General features: G+C 44.6%; 1 protein-coding gene across 1 annotated transcript in view; it reads right to left on the bottom strand.

Moving 5' to 3' along the window:
- Positions 1 to 19,730, bottom strand: part of LOC124271473 (autophagy-related protein 9A-like) — a 33,892-nt gene extending 14,162 nt beyond the window's left edge. Inside the window, exons 1-2 of the mRNA XM_046706629.1 lie at positions 19,698 to 19,730; positions 17,782 to 17,961 (exon numbers count right to left, since the gene is read on the bottom strand). Coding sequence (XP_046562585.1) covers positions 17,782 to 17,811 — 30 coding nt within the window. The 5' untranslated portion in view covers positions 17,812 to 17,961; positions 19,698 to 19,730. The remainder of the gene's footprint in view (positions 1 to 17,781; positions 17,962 to 19,697) is intronic.
- Between the last annotated feature and the right edge of the window lie 2,090 nt (positions 19,731 to 21,820).

The following is a 21,820-nucleotide window of genomic DNA, read 5'->3' as shown; positions in this document are numbered from 1 at the left end:
CAACAACCCAACACCTGCCGCCCCTAGTCCCATGCTGGTTGTCGTGAGGACAGTATCAGCCCCGTCCACGATATTGAAAGCTCTATGGTACTTCTTACATAGTGCTTTCCGTGTGTCGCGGTCTTGTTCTAGTTGGCGTTTTACATCGCATAACTGTCTCAAGCGGAATCTGTCTACAGTTTCCAGTGTCTTCGCGACTTCCTCTACGACTGGGTACAGTCCCATCCTGTGTGTATAATATATTATATGAGATACTTTTTAATTGGGTTTCCTATCTGTTCAATATATTTGAGACTTATAAGGTTTAGATTCTCGTGCAGGGAAATAGGTGAGAGTTTAATGGGTAAATCTATGATTACACGAGCCCACGGGGGGATACTAAGGGGAATATTAAATCCTGTGTCGCCCGCCGTTGTATGGTGATATGGAAACGTTTGTGAATGCCTATGGTGCCCTGGTGTATTGTCAACCCAGGTAAAAGTTGATGCCCTTTATCAAAAGGATCAGCTCTTAGCTGGACTTCTATGATGAGTGTGAAGTCCGGTTTCATAGTTATAAGATCCAATTGGGAATCGGGTACGTTAAACCTTAACTCTGCTTTAAATTCACCACTTATCATGTTACCCGTGTGATCTGGTATTAGATGAGTTTCTATAGCCCTCACATAACTCGGAATGAAAGACCCGATTAAGATACCATTGTTTCTAATTTCGGTGCAGTGAGGGTCATGTTAATCAACCATTCGGGTTCTTTAAAGTCTGCCAGGGACACCCGCCTATACATGTTATCTTTTAAGCATAGGGCGTACAAGGCGTCTTCCTCGCCGGGCAGATCGAACCCTTCCGTGTCTCCTAGATCGTTAAGCGTGGCGTTGGGCCGATGACTAGTCATTGTTATATTACTATCATAAGATAGTTTCCAACTGTTTTTCTGATAATTTCTCAGGGGTGCACTTCACCCCCATGAAGTGTATGTTGTCGGGTAAGAAGATCTTGGTGAGTGATATCGTGCCTTCCACGGTCACGGTGACCCCCTGCAGACTGGTGTGGGAGTCGACACCCACCCGCACGTAAACAGTGCAAACCTGATACTGGTGCCGTTTCACCCACCGGAGTTTGATCCCCTTCACGATTTCGACTTCATCCTGCGATGGTTCCCTTAGGTAGACTTGGATGACCAGCGTGGAGTTCGCGGGAAGGCTCGCCAGGATGTTGACCACGCCTTCGAATTCAGACACCACCTGCAATGCCACGTTTTGCATCCTGGGCTTGCTCGACAGCATGTGGGGCTGTAGCACTTGAGAGTGGGCTGATGACTACGCTACGTCTCTGCGTCGGGACGTAAGCCACGAGCAGGGTTCCGTTGTTCACGAGTTTGTTAAGGTAGTTGTCTTTGTTTTCCGTGAATACGTAGGGGGAGCCGAGCCTAATGTTGAGAAACCAATCTACTCGAGAGGGTAACAACACCCACTTGTCGTCGTCGGTGAAGACGAGGGTATACTGCTTGTTTCGGGCGACGGTCGTGCTCTCAACATCTTCTAAGTCGAACAGTTTGCCTCCGAACGATTGCGCAGTGGGCAAACTGGCTAAAGCGCCAGGCTGGTGATCCAGCGAGCTTGAGGTGACGGGATCGAGCCCACCTGTGACCGGGTGTAAAAACCTTGGAGTCAACTTCGTGTGCATACTCTTTCAGTGTTGTCACAACCCCTAGTGTACAGTACACAACCCTGTGCACTTAAAAGAACCCGAGAATCCGTTGGTATATGACCAGATGGTGGCCACATGAATACGTGCAAACACCCAGTTGCGGGTATAGCGCAACGTGCAGTAAACTTGGACAAAGTACTGTGACTATGTGTCCCAGTCCACCCAGCTGTGAATGGGTACCTCGTACGGATGGGAATGCCACAGTAACTCGGTGCGCCTAGGGGCTGCAAGAGTTGTATGCACCCCAGGGAGTTGAGATTGACAATACGATGTGCCGTTGAGATTGACATCCAGTGAACGAGGGAAAAACAAAGCGCCTTTGAGCAGCTGAGCTGAGCTGGATATCGGCGCTATAGAAATGTTAGTATGTATGTATGTATGTATGTATACCGCCCATCTATCATCACCAATGCGGACTAGGTCGAACCGAGTGTTGAGGGCTGCTCCTGAGGTATCTACTATGTCACCTAAGGTTCTACCGATGGAGGGGACTTCAACGCGTTTGTAAATGTTGTTTTTCAGTTGCAAGGCATACAATTTACCATCTACTCCGGGGTCGTCGAATCCGCGTGTGTCCCCGAGGTTGGAGATCCCCACATTGACGCATTTCTTAAACTTCATTCCGGGACCTTGTGCGCTAGTCATTTTATGTGCAGCGTTATGCTGAGGTATCCTATATTCACAGGATTATGCTTTATATCTAAAAGCGATATTACCAACTCAGGGATGTTGCCCCGAGTTAACCTCTTATACTGCCGCGGTGAAAACAACTCTCGGTTCTACCATCGTTGTATTTCTCTGTTTTCACCGGTACGGCTCCCAGTATCGTGGAAGGGTGACCACCTTGAATGTTGTCCGCTGTGCTCAACTGACCGAGATGAATGCACAGCTCTCGGTACGGTACTAGGTCGGGTAACTTTGTGCCTGTGACGGTAGTTGTGGATTTTATCTCGTCCGGCGACATCCCAGTTCGAGGAAGCTGATTATTTTCTCGCGAGCGATGTGCTCATTGATTTCGTTCAGTTTCCCAATGTTGTTCACGAGTTCTCCGCGTACACGTTTCAAGGCTTCGTCTAGGCCTCGCAGTTCTCGAACAGGAAATTCTAAACCAGGCAAGGGTTTGTCATGGCACGTGGCCAATATTTTTTCGATACTGTCTGATGTTTCTTTGGCATCACCTTCACCGCTGAGTTAGGCCCTGATGTTTTGCAGATCTTGGACGACCTTCGGGGGAAGCTTAGGCCGTGCGCTACCGTAATCTATGAAGCCTAGTTCATCACGGATCAGTTGCCCACCATAACGACTGACTAGCGTAGACAAGGCAAGTGGTTTTCTCGTGCGCTTATTCACGAGATCGATCTCCGGATGAGCTTTCAATCGCAGTGTGCCCTTCTTATCGATGGTAAACTTGGAATAGTCTAGCCCCAACAGATCGACGTAGTTTCTATCTGACTTCCACGCATTGTAATGATCGTCGACGGTTGATTTTAAAAGTTCATTGCTAACGGTGTCGCCCATGAATGAGGTGTCATCGTAATCCCGATCATACGCACCAGCGCCAAAATCATCCATCGGGATGTCCTCATGGCTGCCTTCAGCCATTATTTATATTAAACTTTTATATTTTATCTATATAACAATGTATGGTAGGAAACCAGATCCTTTCCGAAGATCAAGAGAGCCTCTAGGCGTCAGAGCCGTGTGCCAGTCAGTGACCATCACCAACAATCCCAGCAAGATAGACCAGAACCAAACGCTGCTGGTTGGATCCCCAACCCGCATCGACAACGGCAGCGAGGGGATAACAATCCAGATTACCAAGAAGGCTCAACCCGCGGGCAAGTTGAAATTATATCTGTATGTGATTATGGACGCGCAACTTAACATAGAGAATGGAAGATTCGTGCAAGCCATCTATTGATTTGCCTGGCGGCAAGGCATCTATTGATCTACCCCGTGACCCGCGCTGCGCCATAGTGTGCGGGCAGACGGGATGTGGGAAGACCGTTTTTGTGCTGGATATGTTGGAGGGGTACTACCGGAATGTGTTTGATAACATCTTTATCATGTGCCCTTTATCATGTGCCCTAATACATCGGGTATTATATTATTAAAACTAAAACTTGCTTATTACATTATAAGATGGAGTGTGATGAACTGCTCGAACAACTGTTGGTGCCGCAGGATCAGAGTGACGACAAGCCAGAGAGACTGGTGGCGCTGGCAGTCGGGGGTAAAGCCAAACAATACTTTGGGGACTACACTCCCGATAAAATTCACAAAATGCCAGCCGAAGAAATCGATAAGCTGTACGCGAGATACGAGGCTAGACTCGGGGCCGAGATGACAAAGACTATAGGATCGGCTATGACCCAGATCTACACTGGTATAGCGTCGTACTTCCTTCCCATTCCCCAGGAACGTCGACTTTACCTGTGGGAGGACCTTGAGAAAGACCCGTTTATTGAACACGCCTTGAGCTCTGTCAGCTGCATGCTGTACCACAAATACGGTATGTTTTTAGCCCCGGTGATGGCGGCGATTATCACGGCGAAGCATTGCCAATTTAAGGAGGGAAAAAATAATAATAATGGTATACAAGATGGATCAAGAAGTGACTCCGACCCCGATAGGGGAGACCCCAATAGAGGAAACCCCAATGGGGAATCCACCCCGGGAGGGTTTCCCTCCCCATCCTACAGTCACCAGGAAGAAAAACCCTAAGAGAGTCGCCGCCGGTAGAAAAGGAGGCTTAGCCAAGCAACATCAGAGTAACTACACTCTGTGGATTGCAGGCGCAACTGCTGCCGCGGCTCTCTCATTATTGTTATATAATAAAAGCCCAGCACCCCCAGCACCACAACCACAATTAGAGGTCAACCCACATATCATGTTATAATTATATATTTTTATATCATATACATAATGTCTGAGGTGAAAACGTTCGGCAACGATGCATACCACGCCACTGTAGTCGTCAGTCTAGCCGTAGGGTACGCTCGGTTGACCAAAATGGTGCTTACACAACCGACTATCAAGCTAGATTTCAACCTGCAGGATATGGGTATGCTCATAATGAACCTGGGTATGGCGATGGCCACCAAGGACATCCTCGTAAAACAAGGGATCATACCGGAAAATATTTTGAAGTAAATGTAACTATATATAGGATGGCTCGTGCCATAATGGTCGGCGGGGCGTTAGTAAACGCCCTGGCATTTTCCGGGAGTAATTTCCTCTTCTCGAAACTACGGGAGTCGAACGCGGCCGAGATAGAGGCTGAACGAAAACGGCACGATATAGCCGCAGAGAAACTGCAAGCCGCGCAAGCTGAGTACGGGAAGAAACGTATACAGAGGATTGATTACATTAACGAACAACTCCAGCGTGAGAACCATGCCGTTAAAACATTCGAGAACGTTGAAGACGCCGCGAGCGAGAAATATACCTGCTAACTGGTAAACAGCTAGAACCACTCCATAAGCCCACACTCACTCAGTACTACACACCATCCCCGGGGCAAAAGGACCGGGAATTGATCTTCATCGCGCTGGGTCTAGCAGCGACTGCGTTGGTTGTAAAGCAATTAGACTAAGTCCCCATATGAGTATACCAAAGATGAGACCTGCCCGTACCGATGCCAGTACATACTTAGGGGGAAGACCGAGACCTGCGGTAGGAAATGTAGGATGGAGGGGTACTGCTGTTTTCATAGGAGGTGTTTCATAAACTACACGTGTTCCGTGTGGGGTATTGGAGTGAAATGTCACTACTGTTTATGTGAAGCCCACGGGGCAAACGTAGTCAGGCACCAGCTTATCTACGAGAAGAAAAAGGACTACATAAATGAATGTAGGCGCCTCCTTAGTATGGAGGTGTAATTTTTAAATGGTTACCCAATTAGAAACTGTGTACACCTAGGTATAATAATGCTTGCGTTCATACGAATTCCACCCCCCGGCTTTTGGCCTGAGAAGCTGGTTGATGTTTCCGGGTAAATGTAGTATTGATTACATCAGAACTCTGGTCATTAGCAAACTCGAAGAGGAAATAAACGAATTGGGACACATCAACTTTCAAATGATTGTTACTACAAAGCTGGATGTCTTCAGAGAACAAGTATTGACTGAATCAGCTAATATATATATGTGTATCCCCAACGTTCTGGAAATAATAAAACGGGAAAGCTATCCTGAACCCAGAATCGATACGGTTATTCTAAATATAGCGCTGGAGGAGTTACCTCCCTTGTTGACAGCCAATTAGAGATTGTAACACATGGATATAACAATGCCTACTGTCTGAGAGCTCAAGCAGATTGCAAGAGAACGAGGTGTAGTGGGTTACTCCAGAATGAGGAAACCAGAGTTGTCGAGATTACTCAAGATACAACCCCCCTCCCGCGGTAAAACAACTAAAATTCCAAGCGAAAGAGCTGGGGCTGACGGGTTATTCTCGTATGAGGAAAGCCGACCTAATTGAACGGCTGAACGACCCCGTACGTCCCCACACTGTGAAACAACTCAAACAGGAAGCTCGAGAGCTGGGGTTAGTAGGTCATTCTCGTATGAGGAAAGCCGACCTAATTGAACTATTGCGTCAGAATATAGCTGTTGATCTACAGTTCGTGCGCACTGAGCGCGCTGTAGGTAACTATCTGAGAGGCTGGCGCATGCATGTTGATAAGAACATAGACATCGCCGACATCAAGCCTCTAATCGCTGATAAAGTTAATGAGGAACTAAACGATTTGGGAAGTATAAAGTTTCAAATCACAGTGAAAATGCCACTCGATAAACAGCAGAATGGGGCTATTGAGTACGTTCAGCCTTACTTCCGAGGTAAACAAGAAGTCGTGACTCATACTGAGACTATAGACGAGTCAATCGATATCAGTTTTCAGCAGATACGAGAATACCTAGAACGCTACACGCACATGGGTTCCGAGTGGGTCGTGGATAAAATCGATAAGGTCTATCTAGACATAGCTAACTACATACTGTTCAGAGGTGGGTCGTACCTAGACTTACCCCCCTACTATAAGAAAAAACAGGCCATTGTCAACATCAAGAATAGAGGAGACGATTGTACGAGGTTAGCTATCAGGTCAGCCTTGTTTCCGGCCGACGTACATTCGGACAGACCTTCTAGCTATCCCCAAAATGATGGGCTCAACTGGGATGGTATAGATGAACCCACCCCCATATCCCAGATCACTAAAATAGAAAAACAGAATGATATAGCTATTAACGTCTTTGGGCACGAAGGTAACACATCGGTCGTGCACAGGGTCAGCCCACAGCAGGGTCGCCGCGTGATCAATATATTCATGATCAGGCGAGGTAGGAAGTACCACTACGCCTGGATCAAAAACCTCAGCAGGCTGTTGCACGACCAGTCGAAACAAGTGGGGAAAAAACACTTTTGCTTACGATGCCTACACAGCTACACGAGCTGATTTATTAGAATCCCACCGGGAGGATTGCCAAGGTGTGGGGCAGACGGCCATACGAATCGACATGCCCAAGGAAGGCGACAATATCCTAAAATTCGCAAACCACAAGAATCAAATGCCCGTGCCTTACAACATCTACGCCGACTTCGAAGCCTTGATCAAAAACGTTGACACACACAAAACACAGGAGCACGAGGCCTGTGGGTTTGGATACGTGGTCGTCCGATGTGATGGGGAAACGAAAGCTCCCGTAGTATACAGGGGTGCCGACGCGGCTGAAAAGGTTCTAAAGTGTTTGCAGGAGGAAGAGAAAACTATCAAGAATGCACTGTACACAGTCGCTCCCATGCGTATGACTCAAGCCAACCAACTAGCCCATGGCTGCAGCACTCACTGTCACGTGTGCGATAAACCGCTGACCGGCGATTCGGTGAGAGATCACTGCCATGTCACTGGTAAGTATAGAGGCGCTGCTCACAGCGCGTGCAACCTCAAGCTCAGAATCAACCCCAAGACAATAAACATCCACGTGGTCTTCCACAACTTGAGAGGGTACGACTCTCACTTGATCATGCAGGCCATCGCGAGGGTTGACAGCAACCTGACGTGCATCCCCAACAATATGGAGAGATACATCTCCTTCTCCCTGAACGGCCTGAGGTTCATCGACTCGGTTCAGTTCCTCCTGTCGTCACTCGACAGTCTGGTCAAGGCCAACGATACCTTCCCCATCACTGATCGATACACCAACGCCGAGACTCGACCCCTGCTGATGAGGAAGGGTGTTTACCCCTATGAGTACATGGATGGCTGGGCCAAGTTCGCCGAGACTCGCTTGCCTCCCATCGGCCGATTTTACAGCAACCTGACCAACTCGACAATCACCAAAGACGATTACTCGCACGCGATTAACGTATGGAATAAACTGGGCTGTAAGAATCTGGGTGACTACCACGACCTGTACTTGAGAACAGACGTACTCCTGCTAGCCGACGTGTTCGAGACGTTTAGGAGGACGTGTTTTAAGCAGTATCAACTCGACCCCGCATGGTACTACACCAGCCCAGGTCTATCTTGGGATGCCTTGCTGAAGAAAACCGGAGTTAAGTTGGAATTGCTCACCGATTACGACATGCACTTGTTCATTGAGAAAGGCTTGCGAGGTGGGATTTCCATGGCCTCTAAACGCTATGCGAAAGCCAATAATCAATACGTGAAGGGCTACGACTCGAGCAAGCCAACCACTCACATCCTCTACCTCGACGCCAACAACCTGTACGGTTGGGCCATGAGCCAGTATCTACCCACAGGGGGATTCGAATGGGCATCACCCGAGATCGATGTTATGAGCATCGTGCCGGATTCGAACAAAGGCTATATCCTCGAAGTGGACTTGGAATACCCAACAGCATTGCACACATTGCACAACAGCTACTCCCTGGCCCCAGAATGTTTGAGGGTTAACCCGGACTGGATGTCCGAGTACCAACATAACTTGCTGGGTGGGCGGGGTGGCAGACGTTGAAAAACTCGTGCCCAACTTAATACATTGTTCACTATCGTAACCTACAGCTGTACCTGTCGTTGGGTATGAGGCTGGCCAAAATACACAGGGTGCTCGTGTTCGACCAGAGCCCGTGGATGGAGCCCTACATCAGAATGAACACGGACCTGCGAAAGCTGGCCACCAGTGACTTCGAGAAAAACCTCAACAAGCTCATGAACAACTCGGTGTTCGGTAAGACGATGGAGAACCTGAGGAAAGGCGTGACCGTGAAGCTGGTTCGGTCGAAAGAGGAAGACAAGCTCAGGAAACTGATAGCCAGCCCGGCATTCAACCGGAGCAAGATATTCACCGACGACCTGGTGGCCCTGCACATGAAGAAAAGCCACATCAAATTCAACTGGCCTGTTTATGTGGGGATGAGCATCCTCGATTTATCCAAACACCTGATGTATGACTTTTACTACAACGAGCTCAAGAAGCAGTACGGAGCCAGGTGTGAAGTGCTGTATACGGACACTGATTCCCTGCTGATGGAGATTCGAACCGAGGAAGTGTACGAGGACATGAAGAAACGCCTCGATTTGTACGACACCAGCGACTACCCCAAGGACCATGCCATACACAGCACAGTAAATAAAAAAGTGCTCGGCAAGATGAAGGACGAGTGTGCCGGCACGCCCATAGCTGAGTACATAGGCTTGAGACCCAAGATGTACGCTATCCTGAAGGCCGACAATGGTGAGATCCGAAAGGCTAAGGGTGTCAAGAAGTACGTGGTTAAACAACACATCAAACACGCCAGATTCAAGGAAGCCCTGTTCAAGACCCGCACCTTCAGGCATCAAATGAACACGCTTAGAAGCGACTGGCACAGGATATACGGACTGACGATAAACAAGACGTCCCTGTCCTCGATGGACGGGATCAACACGTACACGTATACGGGCATGAGAAAATTGAACCAAGAACATAGGTGTATATATAAATACCCTGTCGGGGCGACAACGATGTCACGGAACCAAAGAAAGTTTGAGGCTATTTACTACAGCCGCGTGGGTACTGGAAAGGAGCTAGCACCGTACATAAGCTGGCTAAAATGGCACGGGTACCCCCAAACGAGGCCAAAGCGTGGCTTGAAAAACAAGCCCTGTGGCAGATCTATTTACCGGCACCACGCTACGTGCCTCGAAGAAGGTTCGGCATTACCGTACCCAATAGCCCCCACCAGGCCGACCTCCTGTTCCTACCCCACGACAGGAGGTACAAGTATGCCCTAACCGTCGTTGACGTTGCCAGCCGCTACAAGGAACACGAACCCTTGACCGCGAAGGATGCGGCCCAAGTAGCCCCCGGATTCGAACGCATATACAAACACAGACCACTGACATGGCCCACAGAGCTGCAAGTCGACCCTGGGCGGGAGTTCATGGGTGCCGTGTCACAACTGCTAGACAAACACGATACCAAGGTCAGGCATGGCGCGGCCGGAGCCCATCGGAGCCAAGCCATAGTCGAGAGATTCAATCGGACTTTGGCCGAGTGCTTATTCGGGCACCAGTATGCGAGAGAGATGGTCAACCCGGGGAAACGATCAACGGAATGGTTAGCTCGGCTACCTCAGGTGGTGTCGGCCATCAACCACGAAACCACCCGTCTCACCGGCAAGAAACCAGCCGACGCTATCAAACTGAAATCAGTGGTGGCTGAGTCGGCTGTACCATCGCGTGGGAAGGAGAAACAGATACCCGATAGGGCCCTCGTGAGGTACCTCTACCAGCCGGGGGGAACACAAAGGGGACACTCGGAAACGAGCCACCGATCTGATATGGTCAGTCAAAACTTACAACATAGATAAAGTGGACATCAAAGCCGACAAGCCAAACTTGTACTACTTGAAAGATTGGCCAGGGAGAGGTTTCGTCAGAGAGGAATTATTGGTCATACCATACGGCACTATACCAATGTTGCCACCCAAGCAAAATATTTAACACTCACCTTGTCGAGTGATTCACATTAAACTGTTTCCTCGAGGTCAACACGACATAGTGCCACGTGATCAGGAAAGTGCTAATTCGCGGTCATAGTGACCGGGAAGTTAACTGGGGATTCAAAAGTAGTATATACAATGGTGGCAAGATCTAAGGGCCTGACAAAAGCTTTATTTATGAAATAAAGCTATACTGCGGCTTTTGTTGGACTTGGTCTCGGACAATCATTGTATATACTACTACTCACAATATGCACAACGATTTGTTTGAAACAGGTATTAATACAAAAAATGTACTGCATCATTTGTGTCATATTTACACAATGTAAGTCAAATCCAGTGCTAGAAATTAAAGGAGAATACGGAAATATTGTAAAATTGACTCGGTTAAAGATAAAATCATCAGAAACATATTCCCCAATTTTTTATCCAAAAGTATTGTTATTGATATTTTAATCAGAGAAACAGTATCTGCTATCTCAGTTTCAGCCATTATGCATATTCCACAAGCAAGTCCTTGAACACACATGACCTTTTACACTCATGATGTCATATGTGAATCAGGTCGGCCATAATGTGTACTGCCAAGTGCTACAGTAATGTAAACCACTTAATTATTGATGTGAACATTCCCTCTGGATTGTGCTAGCCTTTCCCTCTCCACTTCATTGACCATTCCAAACTATCCTTAGAAAACAAATAAAGATAATTAGGGGAGATAATTCCCTTTGGATGTTTCCCTGTGTGGAGTAGCAGTTATGTCCCTAGACTAGCTCTCCCTGAAAACCACCATATTGCTACTTCATACTTTCCTCTGTAACCACTCAGTGCAGACGTATGAACAGGCTATCTTCAGAATAAAAATTCATCTGAGGTTTTTCTATGGAATTCTTCTGTGGATCAACAGCTGAGTGGAAAGGAACTGTAAACAAGTTTCCAGCCTCTCTTGTACCATTTGCCTGAACACTCCCCACTGCTCCCATTCCTGGACAAGCTTTGTAGCCTCTGAAGCATGCTGCATGCTCTCTGGTTGATCATGTGACTCATTTTGTCTGATCATTCTCTTCTTGGAACTAAGTCATAATCTGTGTAGTGCAGTAGGTCGGTCGGGCATCCATCGTGTGAGATAGGAAAAGTATTTATAAATATACAATTTGTAGTTAAAATTTTCAAATTTTTAAAACTTATCCTATCTCACCTCTTGTACTTATTCAAGTGGGCCGCAGATTACTCAGTGTCTGTAGTTGCATAATAACCATGGCAAATGATGATGCCGTACAAGGAGGCCCAATATGATTGTAGTCTGACAATTAACTACATAACTCCAATGCTTGTAACACCATTAGCTTCATCCTTGCCTAGGGGCGGGTGGGGTAGCCCAGTGGTTAAAGCGTTCGCTCGTCACGCCGAAGGCCCGGGTTCGATTCCCCACATGGGCACATTGTGTGAAGCCCATTTCTGGTGTCCCCCGCCGTGATATTGCTTGAATATTGCTAAAAGCGGCGTACAACCCAACTCACTCACTCACTCATCCTTGCCTAAGCTAGCCAATAATGTTTCGGGACTTCGGAGCATAACGCTTCGAACATCACTGAAGTTCGGTATTCACATTTCACTGAAGTGATTGCTCGTTAGAGTAGAGGACAGTAAGCATGAGCACTGATCACCTCTGCATTCTAATATAAGGCTGTTTCTTCTCAGTCTGTGACGAAGTCGCTCAATGGCAACTATACTATTATGCCCAAGTATAAATCCAGGTTAGGTCGATCTAAGTCCAAAAAAGAGAACAAGACTAAAATACAACAAATATATGTTTATAACATATATACTGTATATTACCATAGATAAGTCGACTCCCATAGATAAGCCGATCCAATAACTTGACCCTTAAAATCAGTGTCAAAACGGTATGTTTGGTACATGAGCCGACCCCCCTCAATTGGTTCCTAATCGCGGCCAACTCAGACCACAAGACAACAGGATGTAATATGTGAGTATGTTTGGTGAGAATAGTATCTAATAAAGATTTTACTGACCCCTACGGTAGGAACCTGTGTTTGTTTTATTTTTAATATCATAACGATCACTTTTGGTATCAACAATGAGATAATGTTAAAAAAAGAATATATTTGTAACTTAGGCAAGCATTATTCACAGCAATCACTAACATAGTGCGTCTACTCACGTCTCGAAATGAAGTGTAGTTGACATAAAATGGATACGCACACATATTTTGTTTCGCCAAAGGTCATAGTTAGTGAAGCTGGATGATCACATGTCAACAAACTGTTTACGAGGTGGAAATAGCAAGAACGTGCAAAACCACATCGGTGACAGGTCAAATTGTTCCATGCACAAAACTGTTCCATTCCAGAAAACTGTCGCATAACCTTAGTTATGATTATAAATATTTTACATGTATAGAGCAAAACCTGCAATTAAAATGACACAATACTAGAATATATTTTTTTTATATAATAGTTACACACAGTAATCTTAATCCTTGCATATAAGACAATGCCAAGCAAAAAACAAATTTTCACTGAATAGGTAAATTATGTTATCTAGTGTTGTTTAATTTGACCTCTTTACTGACAAAATCGTCTACTCTTGTTTGTTAGATAAGCCGCCCTCCTCCTACAGACTGCTTTTTTTTCATCCTCAAAATTCGGCTTTTCTACGGTAATATACAATACAAGGTAACACTGATATCACAAATGATATCCGATGATGCCTTTATCTTGGTTGTTTGGCCAAGGACAGTTGCTGCGCAGGTACCAAGGGACCAAATAGATGTAGTCCTTCCGGATCAGTCACTGATAGATCACATAAGTAGTGGGAGGCAAAGACCGTCTCAAACTTCCAAAAGCATCCCTCCATGGTGAAAGTTAACAAATAGTTGCCGTGTAAAACCATCGTAGAGGCTAGTGCTCGAGTTTCATGCCAGTCGATGTATCTGGAGGGGTAAGTCAGGCGAAGGTGTAAACTTGAAGAATAGTCAATCTCATCCAGAATGCTTCTGCCAAAGAAGCTGCTGAAAGCGGAATGAAGAGACGTTTATGTAGCCTCTGACTGTCTTGTGAAGCAACAATGTAGATCCTTAAAGAAGCTAATGTAAATGCATGTGCCCAAATAAATATAATACATACCAAAATATTGTCAAAATGTGTGACATTGTGCCTTTAAGGCTCTAACTGGGCAGAGTGAGAGATCCTCCATATGATCTGGCCTGAGAATAGTGGCCAATGGTGGGATAATGAAGAGCCTATCCACATGCCCTGCCCTATAAAGTCCCACGGAAGACCCAGGAAAACTTCCACGTTTCTTCCCCTCGAATTGAACATGATTAACATCCATAGCATGGAGTTCCAACATTCAAGCCACAGTAGCTAATACTACCAGGAAGAAGGTCTTGAAAGTAATGCGCTCAAAACTCTTCTCACCTAGAGGTTCATAGTCATTCGAGACGAGTTGCTGAAGCATGATGGAAAGATCACAAGCAGAAGCTCAGAATTTCTTGGACTGATCGGCTAGCTTGTATGAGCCGATATTTTGATGCCCGCAGCCGTAGCTAAAGTGGTTCCATTAAACTGCTTAGATGTTCCCAAATGTTGTAGGTACTTGGCAACAGTCTGCTGGGCAGAAACTGCAGTAGGGGACAGAATACCCTTCACTCTGCAGTAACCCTAAAAATTCTTACATTTATCATCATAGAGAAAGTGTTGAAGAACAATGAGCTGAGGTAATAGCCCCAGCCAATCTCTTGGAATAAACCTTGGCAATCATGCAAATGCGTCATACATGAATATGGAATGTCTGCAGGGACCCCTGAAGTCAATCTGTGTGTGGATGGACCAGTGCATCATCTCAGACGGGTAGAACCACTCTGGATCGGCGACTTTTAGAAAGTCTACGAACCAACTTCAAGCCGACCAGTAAGGCACAAAAATAACCAGAGTCATTTTCTTGGTGGACTATAGCTGCTGTAATACTCGAGGTAGTAGAGCCGGTGGCGGAAATGCATAAACGTTCAGATTCTCCCAAGACATTGCTTTGTCCCATCCTAGAGCATCTGGGATTGGAGAGACAAACCTGGGTAACTAGTTGTTGAACCTTATTACAAATAGATCCACCTGAGGGTAGGTGATTGGGAGACAGATGGATTGGAAGATATGTGGATAGGGATGGTCAGTCTGATCGTGATAGGGCATCTACGATGACGTTCTTCCACCCATGGTATCTGTCTGGCTCTCGCTGTGATGTTCAGGGAGTCTATCAGCTGGAAGAACTGAATCGCCCGATTGATGTACCATACAACCGTCAAGTTGTTTGACTATATGAGAAGACTGGTCGACTGAAGGTCCAATGAGATATGGCTAGAATGACTGACTTGAACTCCAGATTATTTTATGTGATGGGACTGCTTGTCTGATTACCACATCCCTGCCACCTGAAGATCGTGAAAGTGAGCTCCCCAACCTCAGAGTGATGTGGCAACGAACAGATGATGAACCAAAGCTGGCAAAAAAGTTAAACTCTGTAGCGTTCATCACACGAAGTGGATCACGTAGTCTGATTGCTAGCATGTATCCTCGGAAGTGTGTGATCTGGTTGAGTACTACCTGGAACGGATCATGTATGATGTGCACCTGCTCCTGAGTCACAGTATGTGGTTGATACAGTTGATGGAAGGAAGGGTCCGACGTATTCCAGTATCCAAGTGCATAGGTTCTCAGTCCACGATGAGGAAAGGTGAATCATTCCACTTAGGACAAAGTGAAAATATGTCCTCATCAACAGTAGGTGAAACGATCAGATTGCCGAACCCAAGTACTTGAGCTTCTGACAACGAGAACTTGGACAGAAAATCTATCACAAACCCGCTTTAACTTCTTAAAGGCCTCATCTAATTAAGCCGCCATCTGAGTGATACACGGATGAGGTGGTAAACTAATGGATACAAGTCCTGATCCTTCATGTGAAAAGTGGTCAACATATCCTCTGATGATCTACTCTTCAATAATTTAAGATTGTCCACAATCCAAGCTAACATCATTGTAGGGTCCACTTAGTCAATAGCCCCCTCTGGGGTGGACAAATCTTCCGAGTATGAAGGAGATGGAGATGAGGATCATGAAATTGTAGTGGGTCCAATCTGAAAGTTCGGGGGTGAGGTCTCCCCAACATGCTGTTCCAGTCGACATTGTTCGGGCTGTTGTATTTGTCTCCACACAGTGGAAAGTGCACATACCATCATGTCAAAGTTGCGGTTGAGTGTCTCGCGTGTGATCCCAAGAAACCGGTAAAACTTATTGTGATGAATTAGTGGTCTGAGGCTCCGGTATCCCACTACTGTAGGGATAAGTTGAATCCCAAGGCTGATACGTGGAACTGAATTGAATCGCTGATCTGGAACGAACTGCCAAACCGCCCCAACTGGTGCGATTCACTGAACCTGACTGGCCCGCCATTCGTAGGACATGGATATAGGTGAAGTCGTAAGCTGCGCTGTAACCGTCAAAGAAGGCTGATCTGCTGACACTGCTGAAGACTGGATCATAGATTGGACGGTTGATACACGGGAGACGCTCCGTCACGCCCTCTGTATCTGACGGGGTTGGTGTGGGATATTGTTCATCCTGAGACTGATTAACCACCACCACCACCACTCTGGATACGACTGTAGACTTGGGTGGTTCTACATCAGGACAGAACAAGCTTCTCAAATATTTGTTCAAATAAAAGTCTGATGAGACCTTGCATTGATAGCAAAATTTCCATTTTCTAAATGAAGAATCTTGCTTGCTCATGGTGTTATAGGATTGAGTGAAATTATAACTTCAGTTACAGCACATCTGCACTGCTGTGCGATAAGAAAGAGAATGATGAGACAAAGGAGTCACATGATCAACCGGAGAGCATGCTGCATGCTTCAGAGGCTTAAAGGATGTCCAGTAATGGGAGCTGTGGGGAGTGTTTGGGTGAATGGTACAAGAGAGGCTGGAAACTTTGTTTACAGTTCATTTCCATTCAGGTGTCGAACATGAGAGAGAGAGAGAGAGAGTACAAGACGTGAGAAAGGATAAGTTTTAAATATTATACATTGTCCTGACTATTATTTTCAGGACATAATTTAATGAAAAGAAATTCAATTCCCATCTCTTACATATTACAAATGCATCTATGTTAAGATGGTTGACAACATATATTGTTTCTGTAATCCTCTCAGACTGGCAATAATCTCAACTGAAAACAATGCCAGTATATAGAGAGATGATCGAGGCCAACATGTGGAGCTTTTATTGCGAACCGACAGAGGTTGTAATACTCACATGCTGTTTTATCCAAATTTGGGGGAAACAATCATGTGATTTTATTGATCCAAAGGTTCTGGAGAAAAATATGGCACCTTAGATAATTGGGCCACCCCTGACTTTACAGCACCCAACAATTAGCACAGATGCCACCCCCAAAGTGTTGCAAATAGTAGTTTCGAGGATCAAAATTAGTAGTTTGACCATAAAATTAGTAGTCAACTAAATACTTAAAATCATGATGGATTCTGAGAAAGGTAATATGAGACTAATCAAGAGTGAAGATTTCATTTCACATACCTCCAACAGCAGAGTTCAAAATAATCAGCACTGCATTTCTCCTTGTCTCTTTTTGGTGAAAATGTATTTAATCAACGAAAATATATGTTTTTGTCTATATATCTGATTTTTAATGAATTTTCTTCAAATTTCGTAGAAATTCTAGTGCAATCGTATTGGCATAGTTTGAGGATAAAATTTGTAGCGACTACGATAAAATCATAGAGGTTGGCATCTCTGAATTAGTAGACTGATACACTGGCCCAAAGGAGTTTTTTAACATAGATGACTTAACATAGATGTTTTAAATCTCAGACAGCAGCACTTTGCATTGCAATTTCCTGTTTCATTTATTCAAAAATACAATGTGAAACCTGGATGCAACAAAGATTTAAAAATTATATTCACTTATAACTGATGTACAGATAAGAAATGACAGGCCAGTGATTATCCTGGAAGGAAACACTTTCGAGATACTTAAGTGCTAATGTGTCACTGAGGTGGTTACACATACAAATTCCATGCATTCTCACCTGTGGGTTTCCATGTTTCCTAATGTCCATCTGAGCAAAGGAGCAGACATCACCAACCCCAACAACCTCCACTGTGAAGTTCCGAAAAAAATCAACAATTTCTAGTGATTTTTTCCTCAGACAAAAGCAAAGAATGAATGGTGTAATGATGGGGCTCAGGAGCTCTTCCACAAGGTATATCTGTAAAATAGAACACATACACTATGACCTTGAATCAAAGTAGCCTGGTGCTGACTGATTTGGAACATGCTTTGATCTTTCAGAAGTGCATAAGAAATATCCTCTAGTAGACTTGATCTAAATGTTTACATAGACCAGTATCATTACAATTAAACAGACTAGGAAAAAGCGCAAGGGCAGTTTTAATAAATCAAATCGGGTCTACACCTACATTAACAAGAGTCATCAGAAGATGACATATCCTCCCAACCCCCACATATTTGAAAGAACAAATCATCTGACAGTTACTTTAAGTCCAGCTTGATTCTTTTTATTTAGACTAAGTCGAAATCGTTTCCATGGAAACCGGGAAAAACATAAATGCCAAAAATCTGTAATTAGCAAAAGGCACCACTTCAAAATCTGTCTCATATATCTGCCAAGTTCTGTTGAAAGATATTGAACAGTTTTTGAGATGTGCTCCGGAAACAAAACCAACCCTTCCCTTTTGAGGCTAAGCCTGAATCGTTTCAATGGAAACCGAGAAAATAGTAAATCACAAAAATCTGTAAATAGCAGAAGGCAACACTTTAAGTTCTGTTTCATATAACTACCAATTTTTGCAGAAAAATATTGAACTGTTTTTGAATTGTGCTCTGGAAACAAAGTCCACCCCTCCCTTTTGAAGCTAAGTCCGAAACGTTTCCATGGAAACCGGGAAAAATAAAAATGCCAAAAATCTGCAAATAGCAAAAGGCACCACTTTGGGATCTGTCTCATGTATCTGCCAAGTTTTGTTGAAATATATTGAATGGTTTTGAGTTGTGCTGTGGAAACGAAACCCACCCCTCCCTTTGAGACTAAGTCCAAACCGAGAAAAATAAAAATGACAAAAATCTGTAAATAGCAAAAGGCACCACCTTTAATTCTGTTTGATATATCTAGCAAGTTTTGTTGAAAAATATTGAACGGTTTTTGAGTTATGCTCCGGAAACAAAATGATTACAGACGGCCGGATGCGGTGTCGACTATTACATGCTGGGGGGATGAAAATCAAACATCAAATCAAACTTTAGAAGGTAGGTTTCTTATTGTTATGTTGTTAACTTGCGTGTGACCTCAACAGTAAATATCCTCAATCGCCTAGATTACAATCAATTATTGATCGATTGCTGAGCTTCGGTTATCAATCTGTACATTGTGAGCGATAACCAGCACTACCACTGACCACTTCAGCTGAACTTTTCTATGTGCTGCAAGATCAGTGGTTCAGACTCCCTCAAATCGCCATTTGGCGACTTATCCAAACCATGCCTTCTTGAGTGAATGAATGCTTAACACACAGTCGCAGTAGAACACACTGCGACTAATCCCATACATCAGCTTTGAAATTTCCTGTCTGCATGTTTCAGCTGGAGATTACTGATGCCATTACAGGACATTTGATACATATATACAACGCCCTACTAGTGCATTTGGATGTTTTGTATTGAACGAGAATATGTCATGGAGAGCAGAGAAACAACGAGTTCAAGAACGAAGTTGTTTCTCTGCTCCCATGACATCTTCGAAGTTACTTAATAAAACAAATCATAAGCGTAATGGCAGGGGTTCAATATGGATGACGTCGTCAAATTCGTGATTGCACCCCTGTATTACTATCCTAAGTTTACATGGGTATATATAATAAACCATACTACAGACTGTGTTCTGGACATAAAACTCAACAGATGTCAGAAAACAAATTATATACTCACAGCTTTATACTGGAAGAGCAGAGCAAACTCATCACAAGACCTTGTATGTGTGCGCATTGCCATTCCAATGACTCCGGCATGTAGTGAATATGAGCCAGAATGTTCTTCATCAGCCTTTCAGGTGAGTACACAGCATGCTGTAAGAAGATGTTCCAAATTAATACCATGTTCTTTCCAGGTATAATTTATTCAGCAGAGGATAAGCTGTAAGAAGGTACCAGCATTTTATATTTGTTACCATCACAGTTACAAGTGTGGTGAACGCATCATCAGTGGAGGAGCACTGTTCATAACAAATGCAGTTTTTGTGATGTTAGAATTTTATCCCAAGTTTAATGAGCATTCATATGTAAGACATACCAAGATCTAGTTATTGTCATTATCTATGTCCAAAATACTTTTTCAATCACGAATTGGAAATCATGAATTTAACGATTCACCTCATCAACGACAACTAACGAAAAAAATAGCAGAGTAACTGCTGTTGAAAAATATTTCAATCTGGGGTTGACAAATTCAACCCCTGGACCCTGTACTGCAGGCATCCAGTGATAGTGATTCAGTACAGTGAGCGCGCCAGTGATAGTGATCGGGGATTACGGACAATATAAGATGATATCATGTTTGTAACAGTTTAGTGCTCATTTGGGCCAATTTCCTGGTTATTTACTGTACTATTTTTAGAGAATTTATCAAAAATGTTTGATGAAGTGATCGTGATCGTGTGACTGTACGTGCTCTGTACACACTTCCAGTGATTGTGTTTTTTTGTTGCAGTTATTGGAGTTAGCATTCATAATCTCATGCGTCAGTGGCTTCATAACAACTAAAATGATTGAAGTTGCACTCCTTGATCTCAGCTTCATTAGCATTGGAAGCGAAACAGAATAAATGCTATTAAAAAGGTCGAGCATGTTGATGACAAGGGGCTTACAGCCTGTACAATATGTAACTATACAACAAAAGTACCAAGTACTACAAGACTCATGAAGTGTTCAGTGTGACCAGCACGTTGTAGCCCTGTAGTTTTACCCCACTTTTAGCAATATTCCAGCAATATCATGGCGGGGACACCAGAAATGGGCTTCACACATTGTACCCATGTGGGGAATCGAAACCCAGAATGAGCAAACGCTATAACCAATAGGCTAACCCACAAGGTGAGGTGAGGTGAGGTGAAAGTCGGTTTTACGTCGTGCTTGAGAATATTTTGCTCATATGACGACATGCATGCGTGTGTATGTGTATGTGCGCCTGCTTGTACTAGCCCAGACTTAGGCTGGTTTTATAGTGCTAGCCCACTGAGATACCATGCCGCAGTGAAGCATGAATACCCCACTCAGACACATTATACTGACTCCGAGCCGACCAGTCCTTGCTGTACCCATTAATGCCCAGTGCCAGGCAGGGACCAACAAGTACCATATCTTAACGTCTGTTGGTATGACGCGGTCGGGGATCGAACCCGCGACCTTCCGCTCTGCGGGCGGACGCTCTAACCACTACACCACGGAGTTGGTCTAACCCACAAGGAAATGACTGATCATTTGAGTGCAGAGCATAGCTAGGTTTGCATTGTAACAACTCAGCTATTGAAGGTAAACGTGGAACAAATTCCTGGTCCAATTTCAGTGAACCCGCTTCCATAAAAGAACTAGCCATATTTCACTTTCATACTAGAAGTCTACGATACAAACTGCCTCGCATGTCTAATCAAAATTCTGAAAACGACATATTGTGTTCAACTGAAACACACCTTGATGATTCTGCAAGCAAAAATTATTTGAAATTAGACCTTTTTCATTCTTGTTTTAGAAAGTGAGTGAGTGAGTTTGGTTTTACACCGCTTTTAGCAATATTCCAGCAATATCACGGCGGGGGACACCAGAAATGGACTTTAACACATTAGTAGTATATACACTGGGGGTACGAGATCAAGTCCAACAAAAGACTCTGTAAAGCTTCATTTATGAAATAAAGCTTTTGTCAGGCCCTTATCTCTCTCCGCTATTGTATATACCAGGTTTGAACCCCGAGTTAACTTCCTGGTCACTATGACCGTGAACCAACACTTTCCTGATCACGTGACATGATAGCTCTATGTCGTGTTGACCTCGAGGAAA

This window comes from Haliotis rubra, unplaced genomic scaffold (assembly GCF_003918875.1).
Source record: "Haliotis rubra isolate DU_JTF1 unplaced genomic scaffold, ASM391887v1 Scf1601, whole genome shotgun sequence".
Lineage (NCBI taxonomy): Eukaryota > Metazoa > Mollusca > Gastropoda > Lepetellida > Haliotidae > Haliotis > Haliotis rubra.
Note: the sequence above shows the minus strand (reverse complement) of the source record. Positions and strands in the feature narration are given on the sequence as shown.